This window comes from Amphiprion ocellaris, chromosome 17 (genome assembly GCF_022539595.1).
Source record: "Amphiprion ocellaris isolate individual 3 ecotype Okinawa chromosome 17, ASM2253959v1, whole genome shotgun sequence".
Lineage (NCBI taxonomy): Eukaryota > Metazoa > Chordata > Actinopteri > Pomacentridae > Amphiprion > Amphiprion ocellaris.
Window position 1 is genome coordinate 3,339,073 of NC_072782.1, and position 20,194 is coordinate 3,359,266.

At 39.9% G+C, this 20,194-nt stretch overlaps 1 protein-coding gene across 2 annotated transcripts in view; it reads right to left on the bottom strand.

Moving 5' to 3' along the window:
• Positions 1-20,194, bottom strand: part of ulk1b (unc-51 like autophagy activating kinase 1) — a 37,810-nt gene that overhangs the window by 3,941 nt on the left and 13,675 nt on the right. Inside the window, exons 6-26 of one of the 2 annotated variants that reach the window (XM_023285804.3) lie at positions 19,611-19,784; positions 16,762-16,835; positions 16,074-16,175; positions 14,414-14,472; positions 13,848-13,930; positions 13,495-13,545; positions 13,082-13,173; positions 12,756-12,921; positions 11,215-11,269; positions 10,920-11,006; positions 10,386-10,529; positions 9,578-9,726; positions 8,335-8,594; positions 8,026-8,228; positions 6,565-6,686; positions 6,191-6,316; positions 5,693-5,877; positions 4,595-4,779; positions 3,117-3,235; positions 2,835-2,992; positions 1,253-1,388 (exon numbers count right to left, since the gene is read on the bottom strand). In XM_023285804.3, coding sequence (XP_023141572.2) covers positions 1,253-1,388; positions 2,835-2,992; positions 3,117-3,235; positions 4,595-4,779; positions 5,693-5,877; positions 6,191-6,316; positions 6,565-6,686; positions 8,026-8,228; positions 8,335-8,594; positions 9,578-9,726; positions 10,386-10,529; positions 10,920-11,006; positions 11,215-11,269; positions 12,756-12,921; positions 13,082-13,173; positions 13,495-13,545; positions 13,848-13,930; positions 14,414-14,472; positions 16,074-16,175; positions 16,762-16,835; positions 19,611-19,784 — 2,730 coding nt within the window. Of the gene's footprint in view, positions 1-1,252; positions 1,389-2,834; positions 2,993-3,116; positions 3,236-4,594; positions 4,780-5,692; positions 5,878-6,190; positions 6,317-6,564; positions 6,687-8,025; positions 8,229-8,334; positions 8,595-9,577; positions 9,727-10,385; positions 10,530-10,919; positions 11,007-11,214; positions 11,270-12,755; positions 12,925-13,081; positions 13,174-13,494; positions 13,546-13,847; positions 13,931-14,413; positions 14,473-16,073; positions 16,176-16,761; positions 16,836-19,610; positions 19,785-20,194 lie in introns of both variants that reach the window. The other variant, XM_055019309.1, reaches the window with a different exon arrangement.

Consider the following 20,194-nt stretch of genomic DNA (forward strand, 5'->3'; position numbering starts at 1 on the left):
AGCCCAATTTGATCTCCAATGACCAGTAAAATCACAGCATAATAACTTATAAATAACCACAACTACAAATCTTTCCTTTTAGTGCAAAAAAGTTCATTCTGAAAATGTTCACATTGAAGGAATTATCTTTCTACAAAACATTATGAACAACCTGAAATTTCTTCAGATAAATTAGTTCAATTTCAGCAACATTCAGCCTCAGTTTATCATTTCCACATTACAACTTCCAGATCACAGTGTCTACAAAGGAACACAACATTTAGTCATCTGGAACTGAACCATAGAGGATTTTACTTTATGATCAAAACGACAAAAGTAAGACAAAAAAAAACAATAAAAACAAGACAAAGTATTGCAAAAATGAGATGCAAAATGACAAAAATGAGACACAAAATGACAAAAAAAATGAGACAAATGACACAAAACAAAACAAAAAAACAGACAAAAACTTGGACAAAAAAGTTACAAATCAGCAAAAAAATGGACAAACGACAAAAACGGGAGAAAAAAATTACACAAATGACATGACCGAGACCACAAAAGACAAAAGCGAGAAACAAAATGACAAAACAGTAGACAAACACAAGCAAGACAAAAAAAACAAGACAAATGAGAAACAAAATGACAAAAACATGAGACAAACGACAAAATGAGACAAAAAAACAACAAAAGCAAGACAAAACATTACAAAAATGAGACACAAAACAACATAAGAAACAAAATGACAAAAAAATCTGACAAACGGTGCAAGTGAGACAAAAAGGAAATGCAAAACGACAAAAATGAGAAACAAATCGACAAAAACATCAGACAAGAAACAAAAGTCTGACACAAAGACAAAATATTACAAAAATGAGACACAAAACAACAAAAGAACAATAAACAATCTAGTATTTTACTTCATGATCAAAACAACTCGTCAGGATCTAGAAATTATTTTAAATTTATAGTTTTACTAATTTAGAATCTGCAGTTAATGTCTTCTCTGGAATTTTTACACTTTGAGGACCAGATTGGACCCTCTGGAGGACTGGTTTTGGCCTGCGGATCACGTTTGACACCCCTGGCTTAAAGACATGCAGCGAAGCCACATTTAGTGTATGAGCAGTGACCTATCCAGGCTTTAGGAATAATCTGAACCTTACAGTTTGGATGGAGCCGTTTCAAGCTTTCTAAAATGCAATAAGAATGACATATTTAGCTCCAGAACCAGACGGTGGTTGGTGACGTTCTCTTTCTGACAGATACTTACATTTGCTAACACTGAGGATGTCGTCCTGTTCAGTGAGCAGCAGAGACAAACCCTCCATGAGCAGCAGAGCTTTGTGGTAGCGCAGGATCGACGCTTCCCCCTGGTGGAACATCTCGTCCAACGCAGCAGCCTGAACCTGAGACGGCACCGGGACACTCCAGGTAAGTTTGATCTTGAACATAACATCAATTCAGTTCACTTTACACAACCCATATGCCTGAAACCCCAGAGCAGCCCAAAGGCGACAGTGGCAAGAAAAAGCTCCCTTTTAACGGGAAGAAACCTTGAGCAGAACCCAGTTCACAACGGGGCAGAGGGCTTGAGGTTAGAGGTTACCACTGTGGTCATATGTATAGTCTGATATTCAAATAGAGCCATTGCCGGGATCGGACACCAGGATGACAGGTCGGTGCAGGATTGGTCGGGCTCATGTGAAAGCCGGTATTAGAGGAGGAAGGATGGCGTCGCCTCCGGGTCAGAGGGTCAGAGGACGTGCCATCCATCCTCCACTGATTCCAACCAGCACACATCCAGCACAATCCGTACTTTGTATTGTAAAACCTAGTTTGTGGTAATGTATAGTAGTAATGTGATGTACTTTAGAGTGATCTGCCACTTTTGATTTGAGATAAGCCTCTGTGTTTTCTTTTACCCATGTTTGTTTCGTTAGGCCAGACTTATTCAACAGAAGAGTGTTTTTTTGTTTGTTTGTTTTTTTTTGTTTTGTTTTGCTGACTCCGGAACATTACCACGTCTTTGTTCTCTTGTTCAACCACATTCTTTGTGTAGAACAACACCTTTATTGTAAATAAACACCAAACTTCACCGTTTTGGTGGCTGCCTGAGACCAGTGAAGGACGGTTCATGATATGTTCGAGCGCCTCTAGGCTGGGCGTAACATTAGGACTACGTTTCCCATGAAGGGTCACCCAGCCACCCTGGATTCCCGGCTACTGGGGATGGCTAACAGAAGCTACACTAGCAGCTATGGGGCCTGGCTAGCTGCTAGGAGGTTGCTGAATCTCGCCTCCAAAGCTACAAAAAGACGCCATTTATTCCATGTACCATTATCGCTAGAGGAGGCAGAGGAATAACACAGCTTTAGTAAACAATAATAGTGCCATCTGAAGCCTTTTTTGTTCCTCGTCACGCTTCCCTCAGTGTGCATTTCTACAGTACATAGAAAACACATTTTAGCTATTTAAAGAACATCTTGTGACTTCATGCCTTCACAATATTCCAGTTATTCCTACAATCATTTGAATTTCCCTCGGGATTAATAAAGCATCCATCCATGCATCCATCCATGCATCCATCCATGCATCCATGCATCCATCCATCCATCCATCCATCCATCCATCCATCCATCCATCCATCCATCCATCCATCCGGGCAAGTGCTTGGACATTTGTTGAAAAAGAAAAAGTTCATATCAAATATCAATTTTTTATACTTTATACTAACCATGAGCCCACATATATCTAAATGTTTACACTGGTGACTTGCCGGTTTATAACCTTTGTGTCCATCTCTACTTCCAGTTGTTCCCTATAGGTTTTTTTTTTTTTTGTTGTAAATTTACCATCTGAACAGTGTGGCTGAAGAGCAGCCGTTCAGCTGTGATGGAGGTGATCTGGTCCATCAGACGGTGTTTCCTGGTGAAGAAGTGCTCCAGACGGGTGTTGAGAGAGCGACAGGACGCCACGCTGGACTTGTACAGCTCATTCAGCCTTTTCACCACTGGATATGTTCAGAAAAAAGGTTGGTAATTATCCTCCAAGTCACTTACTGTACATTCTGTTTCAATTTCTGAGTAATAAACAAATTAAACACCTTTCCTGTTACGAGGGGAAACGGCTCATACCTTGTTTGACGGTAGCAGACGGGTAGAGTTTGCCCTGTTTGACTCGCTCCATGGCTGTGTGTAAGGCAGTGGACAGGAGTTCTGCAGTCTTTAGGTAGAGAACCAGCTGTTCTGCATGGCTGAGGACACAATCACACACAGACAGTACACGAAACCAAATTATAAACTGTCAGATGAAGCTTGAAACACACATATCTGCATGGCGGGTGTATAATGAGGAAAAATTCTGCACCAGAAGAGTCACCAACAATCTCCAGAAAACACTGACTGGAGGACTGTGGAAGATAAGATGGAGATTCTTTATCATTCAGATCACACCAGAGCTCTGGACTGTTTTCTTCATTCCACTCCCAGCAGATTTCTGACCATCAACGCCCACAATCACAAAACATCCTGACTCTTCATGCATACAAAGTTCCACTGATTTTGCATCTTTTCGTTTCCCGCAAGGAAAACACATTATTTCACACTGAAGTCATGTATTAATGAAAAATGTTGGTAATAATGTAGGAAACTTAGAAGTGCATTCCTAAAAAGGCATCATTCTGAAGCAGTAAGTGCATGGACATGGAGTGATAAAGTAACGTATCGAGGTTTTCCATCCGTATTCCTTCCATCTCTGTGAGTTTCTGCATTTCCACTGGAGTTTCTAGATTGCAGTCCATTCCTCCTCTGATCTTCATTTCATTATTATTTTACAATAAACTCCTGATTGATATGTTTAACCCTCCTGTTGTCCTCATTTACAGGCACTAAAAAATATTGTTTCCTTGTCTGAAAAAAAATTCAAAAATTCTGCAAAAATATTCCCCAAATGTCTGAAAATTTGCAAAACCTTTAGGAAGAAAATTCCAATAATTCCTTCAAAGTTTCCCTTAAAAGTTTTATTTTTAAGAAATCCCTCAAATTTAGCAAGAAAATTCTTGTAAATATTTTCAAAAAATGAGTAAAAATCTTCCAAAAAAATCTTAAAAATATCTAAAGTGATTCCATGTATATCAGTAAAACTTCTATTTTCTTTAAGAATACTCACATAAAAATCAACCAAAATCCAGCGAAATTCGCTGGATTTCAAAGATTTCCCAAAAATGTTGAAAATGTGGACATCAGAAGTTTCACTGTGAAAATATATTTTTTTCCACATTTTCAAACTCTAAACCGGGTCAATTTTGACCCACAGGACGACACGAGGGTTAACAAAAGAAGTCACTTTTGCATACAAACATGAGATCTAGAAGATGGCTTCTTGTTTATCTCCAACCAGCTACACAGTTCACTATGTTAATGTCAGAGTGTTTTTGATTGGCTGCAAACATTACTGTGTTTTTACCAAGCTGCATGGATTTTCATGACCACAGTTTGGCCTTTCTATCATCAAAAATGGTGCAAATAGTCTAGACGATGCACCTTGAAGTGATTTTCTATCCACACTAGATAAATGGTATCATCACCATCCGCTCTAGTTATTACGTCCTCACCTCCACTCTCGGCTCAGTGAGCTGATCTGATCTGCCACCAGGCTGTGCTGCTGAAGGAGGGAGGCGTGAGAAAGGTCCACCTGCTCCCCTGCGATCACAGCGCCTCGAGCTCCAGCCACCTCCATCAGACAGCGGGCGAAATCCAACGTGAAACGCAGGCTCTGCACGGTGTCTGTATGCTCCTGCTGCACTCCGACAGGAGGAAGGACGGACAGAGAAAGTAGGACAGTATTAACCCTCCTGTTGTCCTCATTTACGGGCACCAAAAAATATTGTTTCCTTGTCTGAAAAAAATTCTAAAAATTCAGCAAAAAAATCCCCCAAATTTCTGAAAATTTGCTAAACCTTCAGGAAGAAAATTCCAATAATTCCTTAAAAGTTTTATTTTTAAAAAATCCCCAAAATTTGGTAAGAAAATTCTTGTAAATATTTTCAAAAAATGAGTAAATATCTTCCAAAAAAAATTCAAAAATATCTAAAGTGATTATATGTATATCAGTAAAACTTCTAATATTTTCTTTAAGAACATTCACATAAAAATCAACCAAAATCCAGTGAAATTCGCTGGATTTTGGTTGATTTTTATGTGAATGTTCTTAAGAAATAGCTTAACATCTTTTTTTCCACCAAAAAATGTTCAAAGATTTGCCAAAAATGTTGAAAATGTGGACATCAGAAGTTTCACTGTGAAAATATAATTTTTTTGCCACATTTTCAAACTATAAACCGGGTCAATTTTAACCCGTAGGACAACACGAGGGGACACCAGCGATTTAGCATTCCGTCTGCATCGGTGAATAAACGCATGCACCTAAAGGCAAAAGGTCACTCAGTGCATTTCATTATTCTGCTCTTGGATTCTGCCTTTAGCTATTTCACCATCCTGCCTGGAAGCTAAAGATACTTCTGCAACACTGACACCCTCTGTTTCTATTATACTCACAGTCAACACTCTCTTGAGGCATGTTAAACATTCCTCATTTCAAGATTATGTTACAATGAGCGCCCGACTGATGCACACAACAGAAGACACGACATCTAAAGGAGGATTCCCGCCTCGCTGCATTCCAGAGCCGAGCGAAGAAGCCTGCTGCTCACCTCCATCAGCGTCTCCTCAGGCAGCTCGGGAGCCTCAAAGGTTACAGGACCGCCCATGTTGGCTGTGATAGGATCGGTGAAGCTGTAACGAGGGCTGGAGGGAGCCTCAAAGCCATCCAGATAGGTGCCTGCCTGGGGGTAGCGGCTGGTGAAGGAGCCTGCAGGACTGACTGAAGTGAACGAGCCTGTGCAAGTCGGAGAAAAGAGAAGACAAAGTGCGAACAAAAAAAATTTTCATCAAATGTCGTGAATTTTCACTGTGGTGCAAAAAAAACATGTAGATAAAAGACTACAGTATACTGCTTGTTGCTGGCATTCATGCTTTTTCATTGTCATTCTCTGTCCATGGAAATCTTTGCTTACCTCTATAATATTTCATGTAATTTGCACATCAGGGAAAACGATGCTCTATGTAGTATGATGTGCATGGCATAATAATCTTGCTATGATACGAGATATGGAGACTAATTAGCTGCATGAAGCTGTGTCAGGATGTACCTGAGTATTTCCTCTGTCTGGAGGTATGAGGTGGGGTGTTGCCGCTGGGTGGAGAGCCCACAGTGAACACCACCTGTGCTGGGCTGCAGGAGCCAGGTGCAAATCCTCCCCCACCACTGGGGGGCCCTGAAAGATCCAAGATCCAAGAAATACTATAAACATTACAGAATTAAAAGAATTAACTTCGACAGCATAGGATAACAAACGGCTCCCCTTTTCCTGAAAATTGTGCGCATTAGTCCATAATTAGCTGCTGATTAGTCGTGTAATGAAGCTGTAATAATTCATCTGAGTTTTTCCTGAAGCCACACAAAGTGACTGAAATCCTGAGCATTTACACATCTTTGTTAATCTAAACTAACAGCCGTGCGTACCTGCTATGTCTATGGCTTTTTCCGAGGTCAGGTTCTCGTTGCTGCCTCGGTCACTCACAGGTCGACCTGGACCGAACGCAGCCATCAGTAGCATGTCAGACAGACGGCCGGCACTCTGAGACCTGCACCAACGACAAATCCTTGTTTAACATGTACTGGTTAAGAAAGATGTTTTACTTGCTGCCCATTTTATTCATTTGCTTGCTAGCTACATTTAACAGTGCTTCTCTAGTTTTATAGCTCCCATCTTGACCTTCTCTCTTCATAAATAACAAGAATGAAGAAAAGGGGAATCCTAGTTGTTATGATTCTATATTGTAATATAGGAACCGTTTTGTATATAATAAAACTAACAGTACACTATGCAGGAAAAATAAACAAGAAAAGCACTCAGAGAGTACAGTACTCCGCCAAGGTAATTCATTTCCACATATGGCATTGTCAGAAATGCAGCTTTTTTTTATTAGTTATTGATGATCAGAAATCACGGCAACATTTAATATAGATGTACCCATAAACAAAATGCGCTGAGCACAGGCGTGTGTTCTGCATGTGTACGTTACGTACGGATACCGAATCATGTGACCTAAATATGTAGCGGGCAGCGGGAATTGATGGGACTCAGAAACACCCCCACAATTTAATCAGTTGTTCCTTGGATAATTTCTGACAGATATGTCCTGGTAAGTCCTCAGCGGTGGATTTGTAGTAGGATCACAATCATGTGATCATCAGCAGGCAGCTGACGTAGTGTTCACTTGTTGTCATGGTTACAGTGACAATGTGCCGCTATCTCACAATGATACAGAAATCTTTAACAAATCTGTGGATCCAGACTATAAGCCACATCACTGCCACAATCTAATCACTTGGTCCTTGTGTCATTTCTGACCTTCCCTGAAAATTTTATCCAAATCCGTTAGTCTGTTTTTGGATAATGTTGTGCATAGATGGACTCACGTACACCAATCATCGCATAACTCTGCCACGTTCCTTGGCGGAGTAAAAACATATTTAACTCTTAACCTGAAATAGTTTTTGGGCGTTTTCCTCATTATTGCTCCCTGTGGATTCATTTTTCACTGCAATATAAAGTCCTGCAGTTCATTTTAAATGAGGTACGTAGAATAAAGTGATTGTGACAAAATATCAGAATTTTTTGCTCAGATTTGGTGACAAATCATAGATGAGTAGCTCAAGGTTGAAAAGTTAAAAATCCAACATTTCTTTCTCATTCTACAGTTTCTGGCTCTGGTACGTTCTGTAACCTTGGTCATGCATTTCCAATCTGCCACTGGGTTAAACCCAGCAATGCATAATGCATTTCAAACTCCAGAATATTTAGTTTCAGTTTGCCATTATACAAGCCCTTCTATCTGTCCTGCATCTACAGCCATATATTTCTCCCTGGATATACAAGAGTGAGGGAGACAAACAGAGAAGCAAAAACAATAATCTGACCTTCCAAAGCCCTTGGTATCATCATTCAATCTATGGATGCACTGGGCGGGATGGCTGACTGGTGCGGGGGCTTGATGTCCCAGATCTCTGAGCTCTCCTGGAGCAGTCCTGCAAGGGGAGCCGAGGACCAAACCCTTCTGTGTCAGGAAGGTCATAAGGTTGGGAGAGCTGGGGGGCTTGGGAAATTCAAATGGAGAGATGGTCTGAAGAGAGGGGAGACAGAGGTTAGTTTCAACTGCCTGGGAGTTTTATATTATTCACACACTTTCGTCTGTCATATATTTACACATATATAGACGTTTGACTAACCCTGGAGGGGGAGCCGAGGATTGTGGGAAGGGGGCTACGCTGCATCAGCTCACTCAGTCTGGGGGAGGAGTGAAGAGGCCGGACAGCCATCAGTCCTGTGGAGGGGGCGACTACTGGGTCTGAATGCTGCTTCCTGATTTTCTGCCTGCCGCCACCACTAGCGCACTCCAGCAGACAGGGGGCACTGTGGAGCCGCGTGCCGAGTCCCATCGCCTGTGGGTGCTGCTGTGAAATGAGCCTGGGCTCCGTGTGCTGCGGAGCTGCAAGGCAAAGCGGGGCAGAAGGTCAGAATGTTTGTGTTTTTAGACAGCAGGTGGTTTTGTAAAATGAAGTGTCACACAGGACAAAAAAACAACAAAGCTTCCAAAAGACGGACAGGTCGTGCCTGACTCTCCTGCTGATGCACATGTCCAGACAGAATGTGCAAACAACTGGTCATGAGAGGACAGCATGTGGGTGGTTGGTGCATTTTCTCAATCAATAACTTTTACAACTACAGACTGCATCGACTCAAGAGACGGTTTGCAAATTCTAACCACAAACTTATTTTTTGTGTCGGGAGTACAGTTTTCAGGAAACACCTCTTTAGGGGTGCAATTAGTAATTACCCCATAATTAATGGCTCTGTTTGATCAATTTTTGATTAATTTGTTTTACCGTTTGGCCTATAAACAAACTCTTCATCACGAGTTACCAGAGCCCCAAATCGTGTCTCAAAATTGCCTGTTTTGTTTACCCAACTCCCCAAAGATACTCGATTCATAAACACAGAAAAGTAGTTAGTCATCACATAGGATTCATGAATGATGTAAAGGATTAATCAGTGCAATCAGTCCATCTTTTAATCAGTGAATCAAATGGCTGCAAGTCGGGATGCCCCAAGGGGTCTCAAGATAAATCTGCTCCACATAATTACAAATCAAAGTGAGAAAGCAAAGTTTGTTTTTTATCATCCCTCTAAAAACACTTTAAATATCTGAAATAGAGAAATGCATCTTTGGTTGATCTGTTGACAACTCATTGCTTCATTTTAAGGGGTTGGGAACGAATATGCAAATCAATTAGTAGCAGTTTCAACACTGCAACTTCTATACGGCCACATTGTGACCTAGCAGCTCTAGATCAGTCATCAACCATGCTGGGATGTCCAGATGTGCATTCGATACGTACAAACAGTGTAGTGATAGCTTTAATCTGGATCTGTCAGAGCGGTTTACAAAGTGAAAACTGTCCTTTATGCTACCTTGAGGAGAGAGCTGGAAAGGTCTGGCGCCTCCCAGGGAGAGCCTGCGGTTGGTGGTGACCGCTCCCTGCCCGTATGGTGGTGAGGGTCCGGTTCTAGCGAAGCCCAACAAGCTTCCACTGCTGCAGCGGCGCACTGGTGTCGACAGCCTGATGATATAAAGTTAATGAGTCACTGCAGCTTCATCGACAAATGCTGGCGAAGTTCTGTTTAACCCTCGTGTCGTCCTGCGGGTCAAAATTGACCCGGTTTAAAGTTTGAAAATGTGGGAGAAAAATATATTTTCACAGTGAAACTTCTAGTGTCCGCATTTTCAACATTTTTGGGAAATCTTTGAACATTTTTTGGTGGAAAAAAGAAATGTTAAAAATGTTTCTTAAGAACATTCACATAAAAATCAACCAAAATCCAGCGAAATTCACTGCATTTTGGTTGATTTTTATGTGAATGTTCTTAAAGAACATATTACAAGTTTTACTGATATATATGGAATCACAGATATTTTTAGGATTTTTTTGGAAGATTTTTACTCATTTTTTGAAAATATTTACAAGAATTTTCTTGCCAAATTTGGGGGATTTTTTTTTTTTTTTTTAAATAAAACTTTTAAGGGAAATTTTTGAGGAATTCTTGGAATTTTCTTCCTGAAGGTTTTGCAAATTTTCAGAAATTTGGGAAATTTGTTTGCGGAATTTTTGGATTTTTTTCAGACAAGGCAACAATAATTTTTGGTGCCAGTAAACGAGGACAGCAGGAGGGTTAAAAAAGTGAGATTTTGTGTCTGTGTAGCATATTTGCGGATACGGACTGTGGTGAGCCGTCCTGTTTGGTAGAGTGGAGGTTCTGCTCCATGCGCTGGTAGTTCTGGACCTGAGAGGGGACTGGGATAGGCAATGACTGGCCGTGGTTTCCATAGCTACCGCTGTAGTTACTTCCCGAAAACTCGCCGGGCCTGTCAATGGAAGTGAGAAGAACAGAGTGCCAACGGAAGTGTGATAACGTTAGTGTTTACAGAGGACATGATATTCTGTTCCTGTTAATACTGACAATCATGTACAAGGATGAAGTATTATTAAAGATTAACAGGACAGGACATAAGTTAAATAAAAAGTATGCATATTTTTAATTCAACCTTCTTATTTTAATATGTATTTGAATTTAGAATGCATTCAAAATACGTAGCAGACTTCTAAAAGTACAAAATGAATTCATCTACTAAATTATTAGAAGATTTCAATGTGCTCCACCTTCATCTCTGCTTCTTTGGTATTCTCATGTCATAACGTTCTGTCATCTGAGCTGAACAGAACCACTCGTACCACGGGAAGCTTTGTGCCGTTACCTGACAGGACTTGGAGATCCGCTGTAGGTCGGTGACTGCGGTGGTGTTTTGGCTTGACTACACAGACCAGCAGAAGCCAGGAGAGAGCTAATTAAAGTGGAGAAAAGAAACGAGGCAGCTTTAATAATGCACCATCTCAGAGAGGCCGTATATTCTCACTTTTAATGTAAATGTAATTACTGATATCACTTATCACCCTTAATCAGCCGCATTCTGAAACACTGTCAGACAGCAGCATTTAATTAGCATAACACAGGTGCTGACAGTTGATGAATTACTAGTTGTTGCTTCTCACCCACTGTTCATCAGGCTGTCCTGCAGCACTTTACTCTCACATGTCAGCTCACCCGCTGGAAAAACAGGAAGAAGAGTAACAAGAGCATTTCCCAACTGTTAGATATCATGTTATCCTTGAATAATAAACATGAAGAACAAAGAGTCAAAAGAACAGATATCCAGACTAGGGCCTGACCCATTTATCAGCTGGAGCTGTGCCGATTAAACACCGATATATTCTTAATTTCTCAAAAACAATAAATGCTCTTAAGTGTTGGAGTTGTGCAGAATGATGTCCTTGCGCCGTTTATCCAATACATGGAGGTCTGACTCCATTCAGTCCTCAGAAACTACTGGAGGAAGCTACAGCCAGGCAACATTACAGGAGTGGGTGGAGCCAACAGGTGAGTTAATATCGACGTTGTGAAATTAACAATACCTCAACATGTCTGAGTTTAACTCTCTTTGCCATGTGTCGTGACGAGTGACGCTTGCTTCATTTGTCGGTGATGCTTTTCATTTACGTTGCTAAAGCTGTGCTAACCAATAATATTGCTGTAGTTACACCAACCTAGCATAGCGTTAGCAAACAGCTTAAAGGCCAGTAAGTAACTGCAGAAAAAACATAAGTGTGCAAAATATTTGAGAGCACAGAAGGAGCGTTTATCACTCCGTCAGCTGCTGTTGAGGAGAATTTAAGAAGGAGGATGTGAACGCAGAGGGGAGGAGGTTTATTCAGTTCAAATGATGAACATTACTGTCTGTCTGCAGCTACCGTCATGATGTCACTCTTAGTTTTACTGTCAGAAAGTACTAGAACGTGACCCAGGCTGGAACAGTAACTCACTGTGTTGTTATGGAGGAACATTAGTGTCAGACTATTTGTGACCATTTTATATTTAAAATACAACTCTGTCAAAGATGACATGTTTTACATCTGAGAAAGGCGTCTCTGGTTTTTATTTTGGTTCATGTGAGTCCTGACTTCATGGTGAAGAAATAATGGAGTAGAGAAAATGTGATTCAAGGTTAAAGGGCATCAGAGGGCTGCAGAAATATTGTTTTACAGGAACTTCACTTGTACTATAACCTGCTTCTAATCTGCAGCAATAAGAAGTACCAGACCAGATGTATTTCATGACTCATTTATAGATTGACTCTTTATTTAAGGTTATATAATTTCCCTGAGGTTTAATGCTTTGTTGCATGAAAATTCCTCTCTGTTGTAAAATTAAACAAATACTTATAGACAAAGTATTGTAAAACAGTAAAATGTTCTGCCTGTAATTCATATTTTTGCTGTTGTGAGTGTTAAGGGACCAAAAAAGAAGTTATCTTATTCATTTTTTAAAAATTAATCGGTTATCAAAATTTTTTTTCTGCCAATTATCAGAAGCTTCAGCTTATAGTAGATCAAACCTAAATCTAGCTTAGCAAGATGACTCCAAATACCATAAAAGTCCTTCTGTAGAACAGGAGACCAGGTTAGGACTATGCACAGGTTCATTTGACATTTATGTAGGAACTCCATGGTTAAAAAAAACAAAGAGGTTTTCTTACTGGTGAAGTGAGCAGGCACCATAACAAAGTCGTCCGTGTCACAGGAGGAGGAGTTCTTGCTGCTGCCGCCACCTCCAGACGAGTCCTTGAGGAGAAAACCGGCGGCCTCCTGGGTCGGGGAGGCCAGAGCTTTGGCACGCAAATGCTGAGTCTCAGCAAGAGACTGCTGCTGAGACAGGGACACGGAAGGAACCTTAAAATAGCAAGCAGTGAGGGCAAAGGCCAAAAAAGTGGTCCACTTCTACGATTGCACACAAACAGCATTATACAGATGGCAAAACAGACCAGATTAATGTGTAAATAAGGCAGAAATAAAGAATGCAAACCGGTGGCGAGGCGAGGTGGGAGGTGGAAGAGCTGCTACAGGAGCTGGCTGATGCAGAGCTGGGCAAACAGGTCATGGTCACAGTAGGAGTCGCTGCAAGAAAATGCAACAAAAGCTGTGACGCAACTCAAGAATAGACGTGAATTCAGGTGCAGGACATTAAAAGTTAACAGAAACTTTGCTTGTCTGTTTGCTCAGACAAAAAATCGACAGCCTAAGTTTCATGTTAGAAGTCTGTAGTGATTTTTTTTAATGATATAAAGTACATTTTCATCAAGTTCATGTTTACAATATAACATATAATGGAAACACTGTCAGCTGCTTCAAAAACAGAAGATACACTTTCACAAAATGTGTCACGTAACCGAACCATTTTCAACCAGGCTCTATGTAGAAGTGCTTCTTCTTACTTACTCTTTTTCATGGATGAGCTCGCCTCCAGGAAAGGATGACAAAAAAACTCATCTATCAACAAGACAGGAAGAGACAGAACTAATAAGAGGTGGAGAAACAGATTGATGATCCATAAAAAAACTACAATATGCAATATGATTACTGTCACTTCTGTTGTGTTCATGGTTTTATTCGTCATGGGGCTTACTTGTTTATGAAACACTGCAACTAGTTTCACAGCAACATCAGCTGAGTGTCTAATGTGATTAGGTGATTATCAACTAATGCTATCGGGCCGAGCTCACAGAAATATCTGAATCATCAATGCAAGTCTCCAAGTTTCATTAATTTTACTCTGTGAGACATTCACTGACCAAAGTCCATGCGGTCCTTGTGGTTGCGCTGAAGCAAACCCAGCAGCAGGTTCCTCAGATGGCTGGAAGTCTCTCTGGGGATGCTGCAAACAAGAAACACAACAATCAGCAGGACAAAAACTGCATTAAAAGGTCACAATTTATAATATTACAGATACAGCAACCCTCGTATCTGCACCCAGTTTACTCTTCAAGCAGACATTTATCAATAATCAAAGTGGGGATGACTTTTAATGACCTGAAACATATAATTTATTGTGTACACAGTTGAGGGGGTTTGTCATCTCTCACACTGTTGTAAATTAACTGTTTTTAACTGTTAAAACACATGCAGTATTTGCATATCCGTCTTATCTAAAATGCACTGCAGCGGCACAAATGTATTTTCAAACACAGCGGGAGGTAGTTCCTGAAGAACTTTTGTCACTTTCAACTGGTTGTTCTAATCTACAAATGCATTCAGCAAATGTTCTCATTCTTAAAAGCAAAAAATGTTAAACTTTGCAAAGTTTTCAGTCTTGTACTATTACAAAAAACCATGCTGTGATGCTTGTATAAATTCTTACTTGGGGCTGAGATTCTTGTTTTTCTCATAGAACAGCCGGAGGTCCTGGGGACTGCTGGCCTAAAGACGAAGAAGGAAGTCATAGAAATAGTGGAAAACATGCAAATGCTAGTTTGTGCAAATACATACACAGCCAAAACAACATTTCAATCCATTTTTTTCAATTATTTTTACTGTAGCATGCGCTGCACTGCCCTGATATAATGTACATGTAGATAATTTGTGTTACAAAATACATGTTACAAATATATATAAATACATAAATCATGTACAACTTGTCATGTTTTTTTTCTTTTTTTATATAAACATGAGTTTCTTGTCACTAAATGTACCATCGCAAGTCAAAGCAGCTGGGCATAAAAACCTGATCTGCAGCTTTGACTGAAAAGTACATAATTTAAAAACCAAACTATATTATTATTATGAAGTGTGAAAGCAAAAATTATGTTTACTTGTTAAATTTTCGCAGATTTGCTTTTTGAATTTGCACTTTTGTTGTGTGGGTCATTGCTCCTGCCAAGCTAATTACATCTTTAACTAGTGACACACTTTAGTCACTTGTGTACTAACAAAACAGCACATTTTACCATTTTAAATGGTGCAAACAATAAAGCTGTGGAACTTGCTGAACTGCTGTGGAACCAGTTCAGCAAAGTTTTGTTTAACACATTTAATTCCACCACTGCATGTGTTGTCCATCACTTCACCCATCATCATTAAAGTATTTGCAACAAGTTTTACTATCTTCTGCAATTAAGTGAGTGTATAATTAGCCGGAAGAAGCCAAAAGGCACAGCTGACACAGTTGACAAACATACTGACATGGCCGACACATGAAGGTGCAGTTTGGTTTGACGAAAATTAGAAAGTGATGAGTGACAAAGTAGTTCAGTTCTGTAACTGCCAGACACAAAGAATGAAATGCACTCCATCTGCCAAGTTCTTGTTATTTTGTCCCTGCTGTCACAACACATTCATGCAGCCCGTAGAAGTTCACAGTTTGGGAGCAAAATGACAAACGAAAAGGCAATTTTTGGTTCTCAGAAAGAAATCCAGAACAAAACTTGCAACTGAAATAAGCTACATAAAGGCACACTTTAGATGTTCAGGTTTTTGTCCGTTAAACTATATCATCAGGGAGGCATCTGCTTGGTCACAACTTTATTCAGCTGCGCTACAATGACTCCAAACATGCGGCCTGAAGGGCAACAATAAGAGAAACAAGGAGCCATGAAACTGACGGCGGTTTCTCCAAGATGTTTGGAACAACCCAGCTGACAAGTAGCTCGAAATAGTGTGAGCCCGTGCTGCTTTAAGGGCAAAGCACGGTCACACAAAATACTGATTTGATTAGTTTTTTTTCTGTTTACTGCACCTCGGGAATAGTTCACAGAAAAATTATTCATGACAAAGCTCCACTTTACTTTCAGTGCCTAAAATTCTGCTCAGTGCTGTTTATTCAACTTTTTATTTGAGTTTTCTTCTGAATTTCTTGTCGTAGCCGATTAAAAAAATGCATTTTTATTGTAAGTGCCACAATATAATGCATAAACTGAAGTTGGATTTTTGCTACTGTCCCTGGATGAACAAAAAAAAGAAACCCTGCATTCTCCACCATGTTTCCTTGGATCATTCTTGATGGTTTACTGCAGCGTCTTTACCTGGAAAGGAGCCTTCCCAGTCAGACACTGAAACACTATGGTTCCTATACTCCACAAGTCAGCCTTGGCATCATAGTTCTGGGACATGATTACTTCAGGAGCCTGGAAAGGAGAAAGAACAAGATTATTTTCAGTGCAACTCTTCTCTGGAACTCTTTGAAGGATAATTAATAACTGTATTGTTTTTGAGATTGCATTCAGTTAACACCATAAACATTTAAAGAAATAAAGCTCTGCTGTTTCAACTGAAGCAGTCTCTAAGAAATGACTGCACACTTTTAAACTAAGAATAAAAAAACCTTTTCTGCCTTTAATTGACTGCGATAACCTTTGGTCTGAGTAAAAACACAGACCAAATGTGACTTTGCTTGGGTTTAGCAACCAACTGAACTATTTGAGAATGTTGGAAATTATATCTCAGTATTAAAACGAAGGTAAGCTGGATTTGCTTGACCTTCTTTCACCTCTCTTCCGAAAAGGTTTCTCATGTTAGAACTTAAATATAACATGACCTGCATGATTGAGAATCTTCACTGACAACTCTGCCAGTTATTTCTATGAAACTTTGGGTTGTTGGGTTTTCTGTTCAACATTTGTAAGGCCTTCATCGTACAATGTTAAGTGCTACAAGTTGTGAACTGGTGGTACATAAATAAAATTGACATGAACTGAACTAAAATGTGTTTACCATGTACATAGGAGAGCCGCAGAGTGTTGCCGCCATCATGTTGTTCTGAAGGTACCTGGCAAAGCCAAAGTCCGCTGTGGAGAGAGAAAGTGAGGAGGGGAGGAAGAACAAGAACCAAAAAAAGAAACATAAAACAAGAGAGGATGAGTAAAAATTTGCCTTTGTAAAAATGGAATACAGTTGTAGTTTTATACAGAAAATATGCATATGGTGAGGAGAATAATGCTAATTAAATAAAAAGAAAAAAATTTACAAAGAAAAACTGAAAATGATTCAATTAAAAAAAACATTGTGCTCTGAAAAAGTTGGATGCAGTTTGCCAACTGAATGATCTATTTAATCCTAAGAGCCTGAGGCTATTTTCAGGGTAATATCACAACTTTTAATTTTAAATTCTTGGTCGTTATGAGGGATGTAATGCTTGCTATACCTTGCTTTTTTTTTCTTTCCCGATTGAACCTCAACTGATATGATTATATTTGCAAGATTATTTCTATACTTGCATTTATCAAAGGAAAAAGCACAATACCTATTATAAAACTGCATGTTTTTATGGCTTGCAGTACAGATATCATTTCATACTCCTGTATGGGAACTTGCCATGAGTCTAGCAATATCAGAACCATGATGGTGGAATACCCTGCCTTAAGGCCTCTAAACACTGAGTGATTATAACAATCTTATAAGTTCACAGTTTGCTACACTGGACGACATGAATCTAATCATCTTTGGACATGATGAAAACACAGCTGAATCTCAGCCTACAATGTACGTGAGTCGACGTGAATGCACAAGAATAAAACGCCGTAAGTGTGCGCCGTCCATCTATGAAAAATAAACAACTGAAGCGTGAACGGAGCTCCTACAATCACAGGGACACTAGTCAAACATGAACGGAGCTCCTACAGTCACAGGGAAACTAGTCAAACATGAATGGAGCCCTCGCCCTGGTGACATTTATGTGTTTGGAGAGAAATCCCCAAAAAAAGGAGGAGGAGGAGAATATGGATTGTCGAGGCTTGGAAAGAGAGGCCAATTTTGCAAAGGGAGCTTGAAGTAAGTACTTATTAGCATCTACTAGCATTTTATTTACTGTTATGGTCTGTATTTTCCAACAAAACACATTTCTTCTTTGTTTAAATCCCACATACTTGTTTTGATGCATTTTGTCGCCGCAAATCATCTATTTGGGTTTAGCGCCAGTGTCGCACTGATCAGTACATTTCATGCTGCATTGTCTGCAGTTCACACTGTCAGAATTTTATCACAGCTTGTCTTTGGTCACCATGACAACTGCTGTGCCGTCCTTGAACCCGTCTCACAGTGCAACGTAGGACCACCGATTTAGAGCCAAAGATATCGCCACCATTCTCTCACCATTGCTATCTTCAGTCTGGGACGGTGGGAAATCGCACAGTCTGTAGAGGCCTTTAGAGATTGGAAAAATATGCGTCTGATGCCTAGCAGACATAAAAGTCACCATTTTATTCCCTCAAGTCAGTCTAATGTATACATAATAGCAGAGCATTGCACAGCTCTGTTAATATCTATACAGTTATTGCACTGTATAGATAAGACATCTAGACGTTAACATTTCTATGCAATGCTCAGTTCATGAGTGATGGATCCACAGCTGTATGCAGGTTGTAACTATGAATAAATCTGACATACATTCAAAGCAATTTTCCTCTCTGACATTTCATCACACAGAGAAGCAGTGGAAAGGTCAAGTCATGCAGTTTCATTTCCTTTGCACTCCACCTTGCATGCGATGAACACTTCGAGAGCGATTCAACTGAGAGGAAGTGATGTGAATGTAAATGATGTGGACGCTTCTGTCGGGCTCGAAGGGTTAATATCTAAACCAATAAAAACCATTCATTATAATACTCCAGTAATAATGGGTCAGAGGGCTTCATTGTGATTACAGGTGTAATGACAACGGAACATTATCACACAGCAGTTTGGGAGTTATGACTTAATAAAACACCCCAAGCAGAAAATACCAAGTCAGAAAAGTATTTTGCTGATTCTACTAATTCTAATATTCATTATAATAAATATAAAAACATAAATGCTGTCCAATATTCTCGGGTAAGCAGCCTATAAAACAAGCGATCATTTCCGATAATCCCTGCGTCTAAGTAATGTGTGTGTTCAGTCGGTCTGTGTTGGTTTTCCCACAGTTGTCCGGATTATAACATTTGCTGCGACAATCAGATTTCACTCCCGCTGGACAATCAATCTCCAGAGAAAAAAAAGAAATAACAGGCTTAAGGATGAGCAGAGTTTTCAACACACACTTGCTCATTTCACTCTTATTATTATTATTATTGTGCTGATTATGTATTGCTGCACCAGTGTCACATTTTGATGAAACACATACATTACGTTTCAGGTTTTCTCTTTCTTGGTATTTTTCTTCCTCCCTAAGAAGGACACTACCAACGGTGAGAGTGAAATTCTAGACATAATTTAATCAATTTACCTCTAACAAGTTTAGTCTCATAATCTTACGGTAATCAATTACCTTGGAGAGATCATTATTAGGTCCTGCTGCAATAAAACTGTCTGTAAAAAGGTTTATTACGTTACACAAATTTCCATATTGGGCTTCATGAGATTCAATTAGTTTTGGCTCCTGTGAAGGGTTCCAGTGCTTTCATATTAAATCTCACAAGCTCCGGTCTCTGTCTAAAGTGTTGTTGCTCTCACTGTCTTTATATTTTAATCATTAGATATTATATTACACCAAGCACTGCTATGCTTCAAAACCTGTTTGCATTAAAAATCTGACACAAAACTGGTGAAGACATGTCCACGCATCATCACAAGGCTCCGCAACTCACCAATCTTGATGCAAGTGTTGTTAGAGTGCGACTTGCGTCCTGGTGGGTACGACAGCAGAATGTTCTGGGGTTTGAGGTCCCGGTGAATTATTCCTTTGGCCTGTAGGACCCTCATAGCGCCTGCAATCTGCTGCAGGAAAACCCGAATAGTGTCCTCGCTCAGTGTGCCTTTGGCTGCGGAGAAACAAGGTTGTTTGATTTAAAGGTATCTTTGGTTTATTGGGTACAGTGTGATTCTTATAGGTGAAGTTAACTCCTGATGCAAGACATAGTATGAGGATATAGCAGCAAGAGATGGGGGTTGAACAACGTTCTTTCCTGGAATCTACAAACTACAAAAATGATACCAGTTTATCTAGAAAATCTTGGCGTCAGACTAGTTAAACAAGTAACTGCAGCATGTTTTTCTTGACCTCTCTCACATCACACCACTGCCACCTCCACTTCGCTGTCTCTTTCTCCCCTACAATAAACTCTTTCACCTCAAGGTTTTATGTTTTGGTTCTATACGACATCTTCCCGTCATATAGAAGATATATTATGACGATCCCTGAGTCTTTCATCCTCAGTCAGTCTCAGGCTTG